The sequence below is a fragment of the Delphinapterus leucas genome, chromosome 9 (assembly GCF_059928025.1).
Source record: "Delphinapterus leucas isolate spDelLeu-1000000601 "Yukka" chromosome 9, BTC_Dleu_Yukka2, whole genome shotgun sequence".
NCBI classification, from domain to species: domain Eukaryota; kingdom Metazoa; phylum Chordata; class Mammalia; order Artiodactyla; family Monodontidae; genus Delphinapterus; species Delphinapterus leucas.
In genome coordinates this window covers 13,962,132-13,975,831 of record NC_143137.1, presented here as the reverse complement: position 1 = coordinate 13,975,831, position 13,700 = coordinate 13,962,132, and the positions used below count along the sequence as shown (strand labels likewise).

The 13,700-nt window shown below is 44.4% G+C and overlaps 1 protein-coding gene across 4 annotated transcripts in view; it reads left to right on the top strand.

Annotated features, from left to right (window-relative positions):
* Window positions 1-13,700, top strand: part of TBXAS1 (thromboxane A synthase 1) — a 145,672-nt gene that overhangs the window by 57,172 nt on the left and 74,800 nt on the right. For all 4 annotated transcript variants that reach the window (XM_022579794.3, XM_022579812.3, XM_022579804.3 and 1 more), the window contains exons 4-5: window positions 6,020-6,116; window positions 13,480-13,596. In XM_022579794.3, the coding sequence (XP_022435502.1) occupies window positions 6,020-6,116; window positions 13,480-13,596 (214 nt within the window). The remainder of the gene's footprint in view (window positions 1-6,019; window positions 6,117-13,479; window positions 13,597-13,700) is intronic.

Sequence of the window (13,700 nt, the reverse complement as noted above, 5' to 3'; positions counted from 1 at the left end):
GATCCTGACTCCCAGGCCCTAGCCCATGTGCGTTTGCAGTATCCCAACCCACCTCAGGAGGCAGTAAGATGCGGCCATACGTTCACACCAGTGTATGAAACTGAGATCAGACCCTCGTGGGGAAGTAACGTTTTGAGAGGCAGAATGGCATAGGTATTCCAGAAGGTTGAGAAGGAAAAGGGGTACTGTATTAGTTAGGATTTCTGGATTACAAATGATAGAAACTCAGCTCAAACGAACTTAAAAGCACAAGCTAACTTAAGCTTGGAGGATGCAAGGAAGACTACAGGAAGCAGACCTTGACCTGGAATTTGTACGTCCTTGACATTCTCCATGTTTGTCTTAAATTTTTGCTTGTCCCTGTTAGAGCTTTCTGCAGGCAGTTCTCACCATGTGGTAAAAGATGGCCACCAACAGCTCTGGATTCATATATTCCCAGTTTAGCATCTCCAGGAGAAAAAACAGAGCTTTCCTCATGCAGTTTCCATGTATATACATCCAGTGAAGGATTCTGACTGGCCCTGACCCAGTCATGTGTGTCCACCCTGTGGACCAGTCACCGTTGCCAAGGAGATGAGATACCATGACCGGCCATGCCTGGGTGTTGAGTCCATCCCTGTGACCAGAGGGACAGGGTGCTATCATCGACAGCTCCTCCAGCACTGCATGGAATGGGAGAGGGTGCTTCTTCAAGGAGGGCTGGGCAGACAAAAACAGTGGAGCCGTCCAGGCACCCAAAAGGAAAAACAAACTTCATTTACATGTTTCTCTGTTCAAGATCTTTCCAGGAGCTCCTCAAATTGCAGAAGAGTATTTGTGCAAATATAAATTCACAAGATGACACAATTTACATGTAAAATGGGGCCAGTTTTCTCACGAGGTTCATAAACCAGCTCTGAAGCAATTCTAAAGAAATTGTGACAAAATTGTTTTTAGCATTAGCAATATTACTAGAAAAGAACACAAAGACTCCCAAGGTGCCTACTTGGAAGGACAACTTTCATTTGAATGTAGAAGTATTATTTTGTTCTTTTTGAAAAACAAAACAATTATCTTGGTAATAACTAAATCAATACAAATATATTACCAAAGTATGTGTGCATCCCAATGTAAATGTTTCCTTTTAGATCTAAGAATTTAAGGAAATGAGAATGGGTGTGAATTTGAGTTAAATATAAAGCAGGGTTTTTAACATGGGGTTTAGTGGGTCCCCCAGTCTGGTTACTGTCAATCAATCAGAATCTCCTGGAGAGCTTATTAAATTTAGAGGGGACTGGGTCCCACCCCAGAGATTCTGGTCATGTAGGTCTGGCTAGGTCCAGACATCATTATTTTCTGAATGCTTGGCAGGTGTTTTTGATCAGTCGTTGAGGCTGAAAACAACTGCCCTAGGACGGCGTTTCTTGAAATGTGGGAGTAGTCATCTTGCATCAGAATCTGGAGAGTCTGTTAAAATGCAGATTCCTAGGCCCCTCCCAGACCTACTATATCTGCTCCAGTGAGGAGCAGAGCTGTGACTCTATAGTTTAGTAAGCTCCCAGGTGACTTTTATACATTTTAAATTTGGGGGGCTTCTCTGGTGGTCCAGTGGTAAAGAATATGCTTTACAATGCAGGGGACGCGTGTTGGATCCCTGGTCAGGGAACTAAGATCCCACATGCTGCAGGGCAACTAAGCCTGTGGGCCACAACTACTGAGCCCGCGCACCTCAACGAGAGAGCCCGCGTGCCACAGACTACAGAGCCCCGTGCCCTGGAGCCTGTGTGCCACAACTAGAGAAGACCCACACACCACAATTAGAGAAGACCCACACGCCACAACTAGGGAGAAACCCGTGCGCTACAATGAAAGATACCGTGTGCCGCAACTAAGACCCGACGCAGCCAAAGATAAATAAAATAAATAAATAAGTAATAAATCAATCTTAAAAAAATAACCATTTAAAATTTTTGAGATAATTATAGATTTACAGGAAGTTGCAAAGAAAATACAAAGAGATCCTGTGTACCATTTACCCAGTTGCCCCCAATGGTAACCTCTTGCATAACTATAGTACATTATCAAAACCAGGAAATTGACATTGGTACAAACCATAATACCTATTCAGATTTTATCAGACTTACATGCACTTGTGTATGTGTGTGTCTGTGTGTGTGTGTAGAGTTGGATGCAGTTTTATCACGTGTAGGTTTGTGTAACCGCTACCGCACAGCTAAGATACAAAACTGTTCCATCACCACAAGGCTCTCTAGTTTTACCTTTTATAGCCATACCACTCCATCACACACCACACACACACACACACACACACACACACACACACACCCCTATCCTTTGGAACCTACTAATGTCTTCCCAATCTCTATAATTTTGTTATTTCAAAAATGTTATATAAATGAAATCATATAATATGCAACCTCTCTAGATTGGCTTTTTTCACACACATAATTCCCTTGAGATCTATCCAAATCATTGCATGCTTCAATAGCTTGAGGTTTTTTTTATTGCTACATAGTATTCCATTGTATGGATGTATCACAGTTTGCTTTACCATCACCAGCTGAAGAACATTTGAGCTGTTTTCAGTTTTTGTTTATTACTAATAAAGGTGCTATGAATGTTCATGTACATGTTTTATGAGAGCACAAGTTTTCATTCCTCTAGGACAAATGCCCAAGAGCACTATTGCTGGGTCATATGGTAAATACATGTTTAGTTTTATAAGCAACTGCCTAACTATTTTCCAAAGTGACTGTAATGTTTTATGTTCGTGTCAGCAATGTATGAATGATTCAGTTTCTCCACATGCTCATTAGCATTAATGCTATTTTTAAAAAAGTTTTAGCCATTTTGAGAGATGTATAGTGAGATCTCATTGTGGTTTTAATTTGCATTTCTTTAATGGCCTAATGATGTTGAACATCTTTTCATGTGCTTACTTGGCATCCATGTATCCTTTTCAGTGAAATGTTTGTTCATGTCTTTTGCCCATTTTTTAACCAGATTTTTTGTTTTTTAACTGTTGAGTTTTGAAAGTTCTTCATATATTCTAGATGTGAGTCCTTTGTCAGATGTATGGTTTGCAAATATTTTATTCCAATCTGTTGACTGTCTTTTCATCTTCTTAGTAGGTCTTTCAAAGAGCTTTTTTTTTTTTTTTTTTTTTTTGTGGTATGCGGGCCTCTCACTGTCGTGGCCTCTCCCGTTGCGGAGCACAGGCTCCAGACGCGCAGGCTCAGCGGCCATGGCTCACGGGCCCAGCCGCTCTGCAGCAGGTGGGATCTTCCCGGACCGGGGCACGAACCCGTGTCCCCTGCATTGGCAGGCGGACTCCCAACCACTGCGCCACCAGGGAAGCCCCAAAGAGCATTTTTTTATGACATCCAATTTATTGATTTATGTCTCTTATGGATTGTACTTTTGGTGTCAAGTCTAAAAACTGTTTGCCTAGTCCTAGATCCCAAAGATTTTCTCCTAATTTTCCTAAAAGTTTTGTTTTACATTTAAGCTCATGATCCATTTTGAGTTGATTTTTTATATAAGGTGTGAGGTTCATATTTTGGCCAATGTATTGGCCAAATTTAAAAAAAATTCTATTATGACTTATTCCAAAAAATCTTTTTGTATATCACTTTTTATAGCATAATTTTCTTAGTGGTTACATAAATGTACATGCTTAATTTATCACTATCTACTGGTATCAATGCTTTACCACTCTGAGTAACATGAGGAAAACTTATTTTCATTTTGATCCCTTTATCCTCTTAGTTTTAAAATATAATTATCTTAAGTATTTTCTCTAAATATATTGAACACCATATCAGATGGTGTTATAATTTTTGCTTCAATCATCAAATTTAAGAAACATAATTGTTCACCCACTCCATTGTTCTTTCCTTTCCTTTCTGAAGTTCCAAGATTTCTTCTGTTATCATTTTCCTTCTGTTTGGAGAACTTCCTTTAGCCATTCTTTTTGGTTTTGGGGGGGGGTTGTTTTTTGTTGTTGTTGTTTTCCTTTTGGCTGCACGCGGGCTTTCTCTAGTTGCAGCGAGTGGGGGCTACTCTTCGTTGTGGTGTGTGGGCTTCTCATGGCGGTGGCTTCTCTCGTTGCGGAGCATCGCCTCTAAGTGCGCAGGCTTCAGTAGCTGCGGCGCGTGGGCTCAATAGTTGTGGTGCGCAGGCTTAGTTGCCCTGCAACATGTGGGATCTTCCCGGACCGGGGAGCAAACCCGTGTCCCCTGCATTGGCAGGCAGATTCTTAACCACTGCACCATCAGAGAAGTCCCCTTTAGCCACTCTCGAAGGGTAAGTCTGTTTGTGACAAATTATCTTAGCTTTCCTTCATCTGAAAATATTGTTATTTTCTCACCTTTCCTGAAGGATATTTTCACCAGATGTAGAACTTGTGGTGGACGGTTTTCTTCTTTCAGCATTTGAAAAATGTGTCAATTCCTTCTGGCCTCCATGGTTTCTGAGGAGAAACCTGCTCTCCTTTCATTGGTGTTCCCCGTAAATAATATGTTATTTTTTCTCTGGCTGCTTTCAAGATTTTTTCTATTTTTTAGTTTTCAGAAGTGTAGTTATGATGTGTCTTGGCATGAATTTCTCTGGGTTCCTCCTACTGGGGTTCACTCAGCTTCTTGAATCTGTAAGTTTTTGCCTTTTGCCAAATTGGAGACATTTTCAGCCATTCTTTCTTCAAACCCAGGTGACATTTTAAGTTTGAGAAGCATCGCTCTAGAGTGGGCTTCAAGGGTCCAAGAACCCCTCAAATTTTATCTGAAAATGCTGTGAATGTCCATTTTTCTTAGGAGAATGTCCACAGCTTTCACTAGATTCTCAAAAAATTCCATGACATGCCCCATAAAGTTTACAGAAGCATTGGTTTATGGCTTTATTGGGTTATTTTTGGTCTTCTTGGCTAAAACCAATTTTTAAAAACCAGTTAGTATTCTTCCTCCTACCACATCTGTTGAATTCCTGTGTCCCAAAGGTTTCTCTAACCGTTTTGGGAAATATGATCACTCAGATGAATATTTCTGAGTGCCTGACATGTGCCAGACAAATATTTTTTTTCCCCTAGTTAGTGAGAAGGGGAAGAGTTAAAACATTAAAGACGCTTTTAGCTCATGAGAAGTTTTAAGTAACTAAGAAATCAAAGTAAACTTTGTTCCTTTCATGTCGTGTGACTTTGTTCCTTACTGGTCTGAGCTGGATGTGCCAGCGATCACATTACATCCTGAAAATATAATTCCATATACAGTACTAAAAACGTGGCATTATGCAGTGGGCCCACTTGTCATCACTCTAGTTTGCTTTATACGGTTGGAGCCAAGCACACATAGTTCCTCCAAGCAGTCTTGTCCCTGGATAACTGCACAACTGAGGCGTCTGCCTGGTACACCCTCACTCACCTTCGCCACCCACCTTCCTGGAGTAACTCTCGCTCATCTCTCAGAACTCACTTTAGGAAGCACCACCTCTAGGAAGACTTCATTCTCTCCTCTCCAGGGGTTGAGTAGGGTGTGTCTCCAATGTCACCCATGCTTGCCAGATGTCACAGTATATGATGATTCCCTAATTGTCACTGCCACCAGACTGTGAGACCCTTGGAGGCTGTGACCGGGTCCGCATGCTTTTGTGCCCCAGCACTTTTGAGCCCCAGCACTTTAATAAACATAACATGTCCTTAAGCGCAGCTCCCTGTGGGAATTCACCACCACCACTGACTGGCTAAGCCTTTCCTCCATTTCTTCATTAGTGTCATAAGTATCTCTTGAGCTCCTTCACAGGTAGGTGTAGCAGGATTCCATAGATGTTTGTGGAATGAAAGTTGGTGTTAGATCATCACAGCTCTGCTCTTCCTCAAGCTTAGCCATGCATTTTCTCATCTTCTCCACAGCTTTACCTCCTATTTATCTTTTATCCTTCATTCTAAGCCACTGTGAATTCTTTTTGGAAAGGAGGAGAGGGCAGATAAATACAACACATTTTAAAGTAATCTTCTTATTCCTCCCAGGTACTATCTTGGTCGTCAGATGTTTATCGTTATCTCTGATCCGGACATGATCAAGAAGATATTGGTTGAGAAGTTCAGTAACTTCACCAACAGAATGGTATGTAATTTTCTTTCTTCATATGGATGGATGGGGAATCATTCTAAGATGCAAGGACCGCACGTCACATCTAACAGGGATGTGATTGAGCCTTTTGTAGGGTTTAGATCAGTTCAACTCAAAACTGTGCTCCCCAGTGAATTTGAGTTTTCAAAAGGGATGTATAGGACGCTACAAAAGAATGGCATTTACATTTAAGAGACGCTTCAAGAAAGCTAAACCTCAAGAGGAGTTGGGGCTAATAAAATTCTAAAACCGGGAGGGTTTTGAAAGCTGTGTTCAAAGCTAGAGGAATCCAGAGAGTCAAGTGACCTCAGACAAGTGACCGAGGAAGACCGAGCAAGGTTAATAAACATCAGAGGGAATGCAAGATATCAAGCTTCCCGCGCTTACATCCTTCCCAGAGAGTATAAACATCTTAAGGCTGGAAAAAGAAGACAAGTAACATTACGAGGGAAATTTATCCCCAAGTAACAAGTCTCTAACCCACTAAAGGATGTACATATTCCATCTTTTTTTGAAAGCACATATCCTGCTTTTTATCTTTGATGAGAAATCCCAAAGAATTGAAGAGGTGACAGAAAATGGCAAAGCTCAGTGCTGTCCATATTTTCCAAAAATGAGGAGATGAGAATTCTAGCAGAGATGATCAATAACTTTCATGTTGATTTTTGGAAAAAGTCTAAAGGGAGTTGATAAATAGTTGCTTATGAGAATTCAGAGAATCACTATGCACCAACCTTTTTTTTTTTTTTTTTGGCAAATTAAACTCATCTTCCATTCTTATAGGAGTAGTAAGCAATGTATGCGCTCTTTTGTTGGTTATTTGACAAACTTCTGCACACTTGCCATATATACCAGGCACTGTCTAGGTAATGATTAGAAAGAGATAGAAAACTCAGTCTCGTCCTTGAGGAGCTTATAGTCTAATGACAGAGGCAGAGAGGAAAGAGACCAGTACAATACGGTACGGTGAGCATGGAAAACACTGCACCATCCAGGAGGGGAACCAGGAAAGGCTTATTAGACGTAAGGTGACTGGGACTGAGTCTTAAAGAAATTAGCAGTAGCCCCCTAGCTTTCTGTACTGGTTGAGCTGTCCAGAGTGGGTTTTTTTTTTTTTTTTTCCCTCGTTAAATTTCACAGGAACTAATGAGACTGGTACAATTATCATCTCTATCTTACTGACAAAGATACTAAGGCTCAGGTTAAGTGACAACCCTGGTCACATGACTAACAGGAGGAAGACTAATAGGGTTTAGGTGCCATCTCCCAACTCAAGTCCAGGGCTCTTTCTACTGTCACTATTGTAACAGCTGCCTAGGTGACATCTCTGGATTATCAAGGTTTCACTGAGTAACTGTTACTCGCCCAAAGCACGCTCATCTTGCGGCCCCAGAGCACCACGCACACTTCCAGGCACCACATGGCCACTAGAAGGAGGTGATCTGGGAGGGGGTGATCGCCTGGCCTGCTAACTCCTCCATCGCCTCAGAATGGCTGAAGGAAATACAGAAGCTTAGCCACTTCTCTGCCTCCGTTTGATTCTCTCCCCAAATACTCTGCTGTTACTTCCCTGTTCAAAGTCCCTTGAAGGTTTTTGTGGCCTTGGGATTTTAGAGACTGAGTCTGATGGTTAAAGGCAGTCATAGATTGCTGCTCCCCCAGACTGAGCAAGGAGGGTTGATTAGAGAAACAGAGGAAGCCAGTGAGTCAAGGGCCCTGACCGCCAAGCCGCGTGCTGGCAGGCATGGAAAGCACTCCAAGGGCTGCCACGGTTCTTGGCCACGGCTGAGCCTCTGAGCAGTGAGATGGGACACGTCAGCCATGTGCCTCCGTACTGTCATGTTCACATGACATCCAAGATGTAACCAAGGTATAAGACCCCTCGAGCTGAGCTGGAATAGAGCTGCTCTCGGATTGATGTCCCAGGGGCAGACACATACTCAAAATACACGTTCAGGCAGAGGGGACCAAATCAAGCTGCCCAGTTTCAGTCCATTTCTCCTCCAAACCATGTGTCTACCGTCCCTATTTTTCCCCACCCCCTGACTAAGATCTCTAGGCCCCAACCTCCAGAATGTGGTTCTAATTTCCTTCTTTCACTCAACACAGTGTCCTCAAGACAAAGTTCAAGTTCCTCAGGTGAGATTTAAGGGCCCCTATAATTTAGATCCATTACATATGCTCCCACCTCAGCTCTCACTGCTCCCCAGTACAAGCAGTCACCCCAGCTGGAGCGGCCTCTCCATTCTCTCTGCAACCTCTCCAAAAGCCCTGACCCAGTGCCTTTGCTCATGCTGACACCTCTGCTAGAATTGGAGACAGCACAGCAGTGGGTCTTAATTGACTCTCCATCAACTTGACATTCTCCCCAGAAGAACTAGGTAGTACCTGGAGATTCAATATGTACATCCTCTTGTAGGTCATTCACAAACATGTAAAAAGATCCATCAAAGATAAGATCTCTAGGAAACCCCAATGTTTGTAATTTTCCATCTGGGAATGTAGCCACTTATCCTTAGCTTTGTTTATGGTCTTTAAGCCAATCCCATATTCATGAGGAAACAATGCTTAGTGACTCAAAGCAATCTTCAAAGAACCAACTTTAGAGTGGGATTTTCTCACAGGTTTTGAAAGTCAAATTACATTGGGTTCTGTGGTTCCCTCTTATCCATATGCTTATTTATCTGCTCAAAGAACTCAAGGAGATTAGCGAGGCATGATTTTTTTCTTCCTGACACCATGCCACCTTCCCTCTAATAAGCCATGTTTACCTAAGTGTTCAGCAATTCAGCTTTATTATACATTCATTCAGTAAACATTAAACACTTACTCCATGCAAGCTCCTACCAAATGGTCCCTTGTGAGACAGAAAATACCTCAGCATATTAGTTTGATACGTGAAGTGAAAAGGAACTTAAATAACGCATGATTTCATTTTCCAGCTGTAAGAACCCATCTCTGCTCACAAATCCAGGCTTGACTTACGTGTGCCCCCGACAGCCTATGGAGAGCGGCTGGGATGGGGAAGCTGGGTTTAGCTCTGAAATTTGGTGTGACCTGTAGGCATCCCATGAGGGACTGACAGAGCACACCGGCTGGAGTTGGGACGACACCACCGGGAACTCCCTGACATAAGTCAGTATTGAGCAAATACTTGAATTCAAAAATTGTTGAGTGACATATTTTTTTCCAATTCAAGAACACCGGGCTGAACAGACTCTACGGCTTGGACCCAGGGTGGCAGTTCCTATATCACGCTTCCCCATTCACATTTTCGAGGCGCTCAGTTCCATGGAACGTGACTGCTTTCTCTTGCCCGTTTTCCGAATGGACCCCTTGGGCCTCTATCACTGCCCTCAGCAGTTCCTCAAGTTGCTCCCAGTGGTGCAACCACAGTTTATCTGTAAACCCCAATCAGTCTCCTTAGCACGGATAGAACCTCAGTTGCCCCAGCACCTCTGGACTTGGCTATTTTTATGCAGGTATTTTTAATTAGCTCCTCTTGCTATCGGGTACTCAATGAGGCCACGCGGGCAGCTCTTTTTTTATTATCTGCGGAAACTGGAGCTGGGTCCACTTGATTCAGCAGAAATGGTCCTAACCAGCAGTAGAACGCTGTACTCCTGGCCTGTCATTAAGGCCCAAGTTGGGAAAGCCGTGGGAAGGCTGCTGAGAGGTAGGGAGGCCTTTGGCCCATGTTGGGTTGGTCTAGTTGGATACGGGAATGGAGAGGGGTGTGTTTGATCACTAAACCTGCTGCCAGGAGTTCTGAGCCCTGGTCTGAGATGAGTATGGCAAGAAGGTCAGGCAGCAGGCATGCCCACTGCCAGGTTCTGTCACATGTTTGTGGAGTGGAGTGGAAGGTGGTGGTGGTCACCCATGTGTGGGGTGAGATGCCAGCCCTCAGGCCCTCACAGGCAACATGGGGGTCAACTCTCCAGGCACCGGTTCACACCATCGACTCACATCTAAAGCCACGTGATAGATTTGGGGAGTGGTTTTATTCAGGACCCCCAGGGCCTGGCTCCCCAGGTACAACCTCTCCAAGGCTACTTTCACCCTCTCAGCACACGGATGTCGGAATCATAGGACGAGTTCCTGTGAAACCACGCAGCACTTGGCACTGGCAAAGACTGCTAAAGTTCTGAGGCAAATATGGCACTGGAAACCTTATTAGCCCCTGTGCCTGCAGCAGTGCCCCATCCCGGGGGCAGAAGCACAGCTGGTCACAGAGCTCGGGAGCCAGGCAGACTCCACCCGGGGCTCCAGATGGATCGGGCCACCCGTGCTGGACCCCCAGGGACCTGCCCGCTGCTACCCAGAAGGGACAGAGGGGCCTCAGGAAGTTAGCCACAAATATGCCTCGCCCACACCTGCAACAAGTCCCCCTCCATCAACAGCTTTTGAAAACTAACTCATCTAGAGTTTCTGGTCCCCTTTCTCTTAAATAAAACATCGAGTAAAAGAAAACATTCTGGTTTTCAAATGGGTGCAGGGAGATTTAAGTGAGAATGGTTTGGCCCATGACTTAGGGAAGCTCTCGTCACTGCATTCAAAACCTGACTACTTTTTTCGGCTTTGCATTTCTTTTTTTTTAAATAAATTTACTTATTTATTTATTTTTGGCTGCGTTGGGTCTTCGTTGCTGCGCGCGGGCTTTCTCTAGTTGTGGCGAGCAGGGGCTACTCTTCGTTGCGGTGCGTGAGCTTCTCACTGCAGTGGCTTCTCTTGTTGCAGAGCACGGGCTCCAGGCACGCGGGCTTCAGTAGTTGTGGCACGCGGGCTCAGTAGTTGTGGCTCGCAGGCTCTAGAGCGCAGGCTCAGTAGTTGTGGCGCACGGGCTTAGTCGCTCCACGGCATGTGGGATCTTCCCAGCGCAGGGCTCGAACCCGTGTCCCCTGCATTGGCAGGCGGATTCTTAACCACTGCGCCACCAGGGAAGTCTCTCCTTTTTTTTTTTTTAACAACTTTATTGGAGAAGGGTCAACTCACATGATGGGTCCACAGCTCCAAGAGGTAGAAGTTCTTACTTAAAAGACCGAACAGACTGCAGAGAATCAGAAACCCAGGTGTGCAACCTCATTTGCCTGACCCCTGTCTGTTTTGAGGCAGGCCTCACTGTTTTATGTGAAACATTGTGCTGTGCACTGGAAACCCTGCAGCCTGAGCTGGGAGCTTCTCATCCCGGGATGGGCTGCCCACAGATCACTCAAACCTCCTGTTCAGAATTTCCGAGAAGTGGGGTACAGGCTCTAGTGATAGGGGCTCATCGCTCAAGGCAGGTTATTTTTAGTAGTTATTTAGACTTCTGGGAAGTTCTCCTTTAGAGGAACTGGAATTTTCCCCATAGCTCCCACTATTGAACCTAATTCTACCACCCAGGGTCAAAAAAAAGAGCCAAATCTCTTCCATGTAATATGCATTCAATAGATATTTTTAAAGTACAGACTAAGGACCACAATCTGATCTTCCAAGCCTTCTCTTTCCAGCTACGCATTCTAAAATCTGTCAGACTGTCCCCTCACCAACCGACTGCTCTTCGGAAATGACCAGCTTGCCACTTTCCCTCTTCCAGTATCGTATCTAGAAATGAAAATAGATTGGTTACTCTAACCAATGCTTCTGAAATCTTCCATCAGAGAATGAAGAATTCTAATGGAAGTTGTAGGCTGAAGGGAGAGTATTGTCATGGCAAGCTGGTGAGGGAGACAATGCTGACATATTGCACAAGGGCTGGATTTGTCCTCCAAGGGCAAGATAAAAACTATCATGGAGCCAATCCTTAGGTCTATAGGACAGACACAAAATCCAGTCAACCTTGACTCTTATCTCCAATTTCCTCTGTTCCATCAGAAGCCCATAAACCACCACCCAGCTTTCCTTGGAGCAAAATGCTTTAGGACAGGTAGTGTGGCAGAGGACCGGCATTTGCCAGTATTCAAAATGTACCATTTCCTCCTTTGATTCTGGAACCCAAACAAATGGGTTATGTTCTAAAAATTCCATAAAACCACAATTCTGTATAGAGACCACAGCACTCCTAAAGAATTTTATTCTAAATATAGACGAGGTATTCCTCTGCAGAAAAAATATCCCAGCAACTTGGTTCTAATATATAATTAAATCCCCCCAGATACTTTGCAGTTATGTATTATAGGTTATTTTGAGTGTTCATATTTTATCAGAAAATTATCATTTTCCTCTGAACAGGAGTTTTTACAAGGCTTTTGAGTTAACGGTGGCTGGCTTCATGTTTCAACTATAATTAAAACAGTGAAAAGAAATAGCAAAACCGTATATCACATGCAGTCCTGAAGAATGCTTTGTCCTCCAGTCCCCCTACTTCCCCTCACCCTGCAGCCCTGGGGCTCAGGGCTCTGAACAGCTGTGAGGGCCCCCAGTTTTGACCGTTTGGTGGGAGTAGGTGGTCTTAGGAAAGAAGAGAGTGGCCTGGGAAGAAGGGATAAGGAGACCTCATTTTCTGTGTGCTTCCAGACTCAGCTGGACTGTCTCCTCCTCAGAGAAGGCTTCCTGGCCATTTAATCCCCTATCATTTTCTCACCTCGCTGCCCTCTCTCCCCCTTCATAACACCCACTTTCCCATGAAACGTAATGACAGCTATTTGTTAGTTTAGGAGGTAACTGTCTGCTTCCCCACTAGACTATCAACTCATTGAGGGCCAATGCAATGTCTTCTTTATTCAGCACCGTATAGCCAACTTCTCGTGTATATTAGACATTCAACAAACATTCGCTGAATGAGAAGAATGGGTGAATGAATGAGTGAAAGAACACAGAAACATCATGACAGGAAGGAGTTCTCTTGGAACAGCTCTGTTGGGGCATGCTTCTGAAGGACTCTCTTTTTCCCTTTCCCTCTCCTCCCCCCACCCCCAGGCATATTCCAAAGACCCAGACACGAGTCTGTGAACTCCTGGCCCAACGTAACCAATCCAACCACACAAAACCCCTTGCCAAAATAGTTCAGACATGAAACTCAATCCCAGGAAAGACGAGCCCACCTCCAAGAAGCCAGCTGTTGGGTCCTCCGGGAACCCCCACTCTGCAGGGGGGCTGCAGAACACACAGACGCCGCTGAGTTATTTACAGTGATAACCACAGAGTAACAAGATAGAATTGGGCCAGCGGCGCTTCCCCATCTGCTCCCGGTGGGTCCTCGGCCATGGATCTAGAGACCATTGTCCATGAGCCTTTATATTCTGTACATCCTTGCAAGAGAAGTCTCCTAATTATTGGTCACGGGTGACTTGAACCAGAGAGTTTATCGTGGACTGTATTGCCACCCAGGCGTCTTGGGCTCCCTTGTGTCCTAACTCTGCTTATCGCTTTCCACCAGGCATCAGGTTTGGAGCCCAAACCGGTAGCCAACAGTGTCCTGTTTTTACGTGACAAAAGATGGGAAGAGGTCAGAAGTGTCCTGACGTCTGCTTTCAGTCCTGAAAAGCTGAATGAGGTAAGACCTGGGAAACGCAGACTCTCTTCCATAAAGAGCAGGTTTCCTCTCTCCAGCTTATGATGGGAGCCGGTTCACTTTGCGTCACTTGTCCGTTGCCCCGC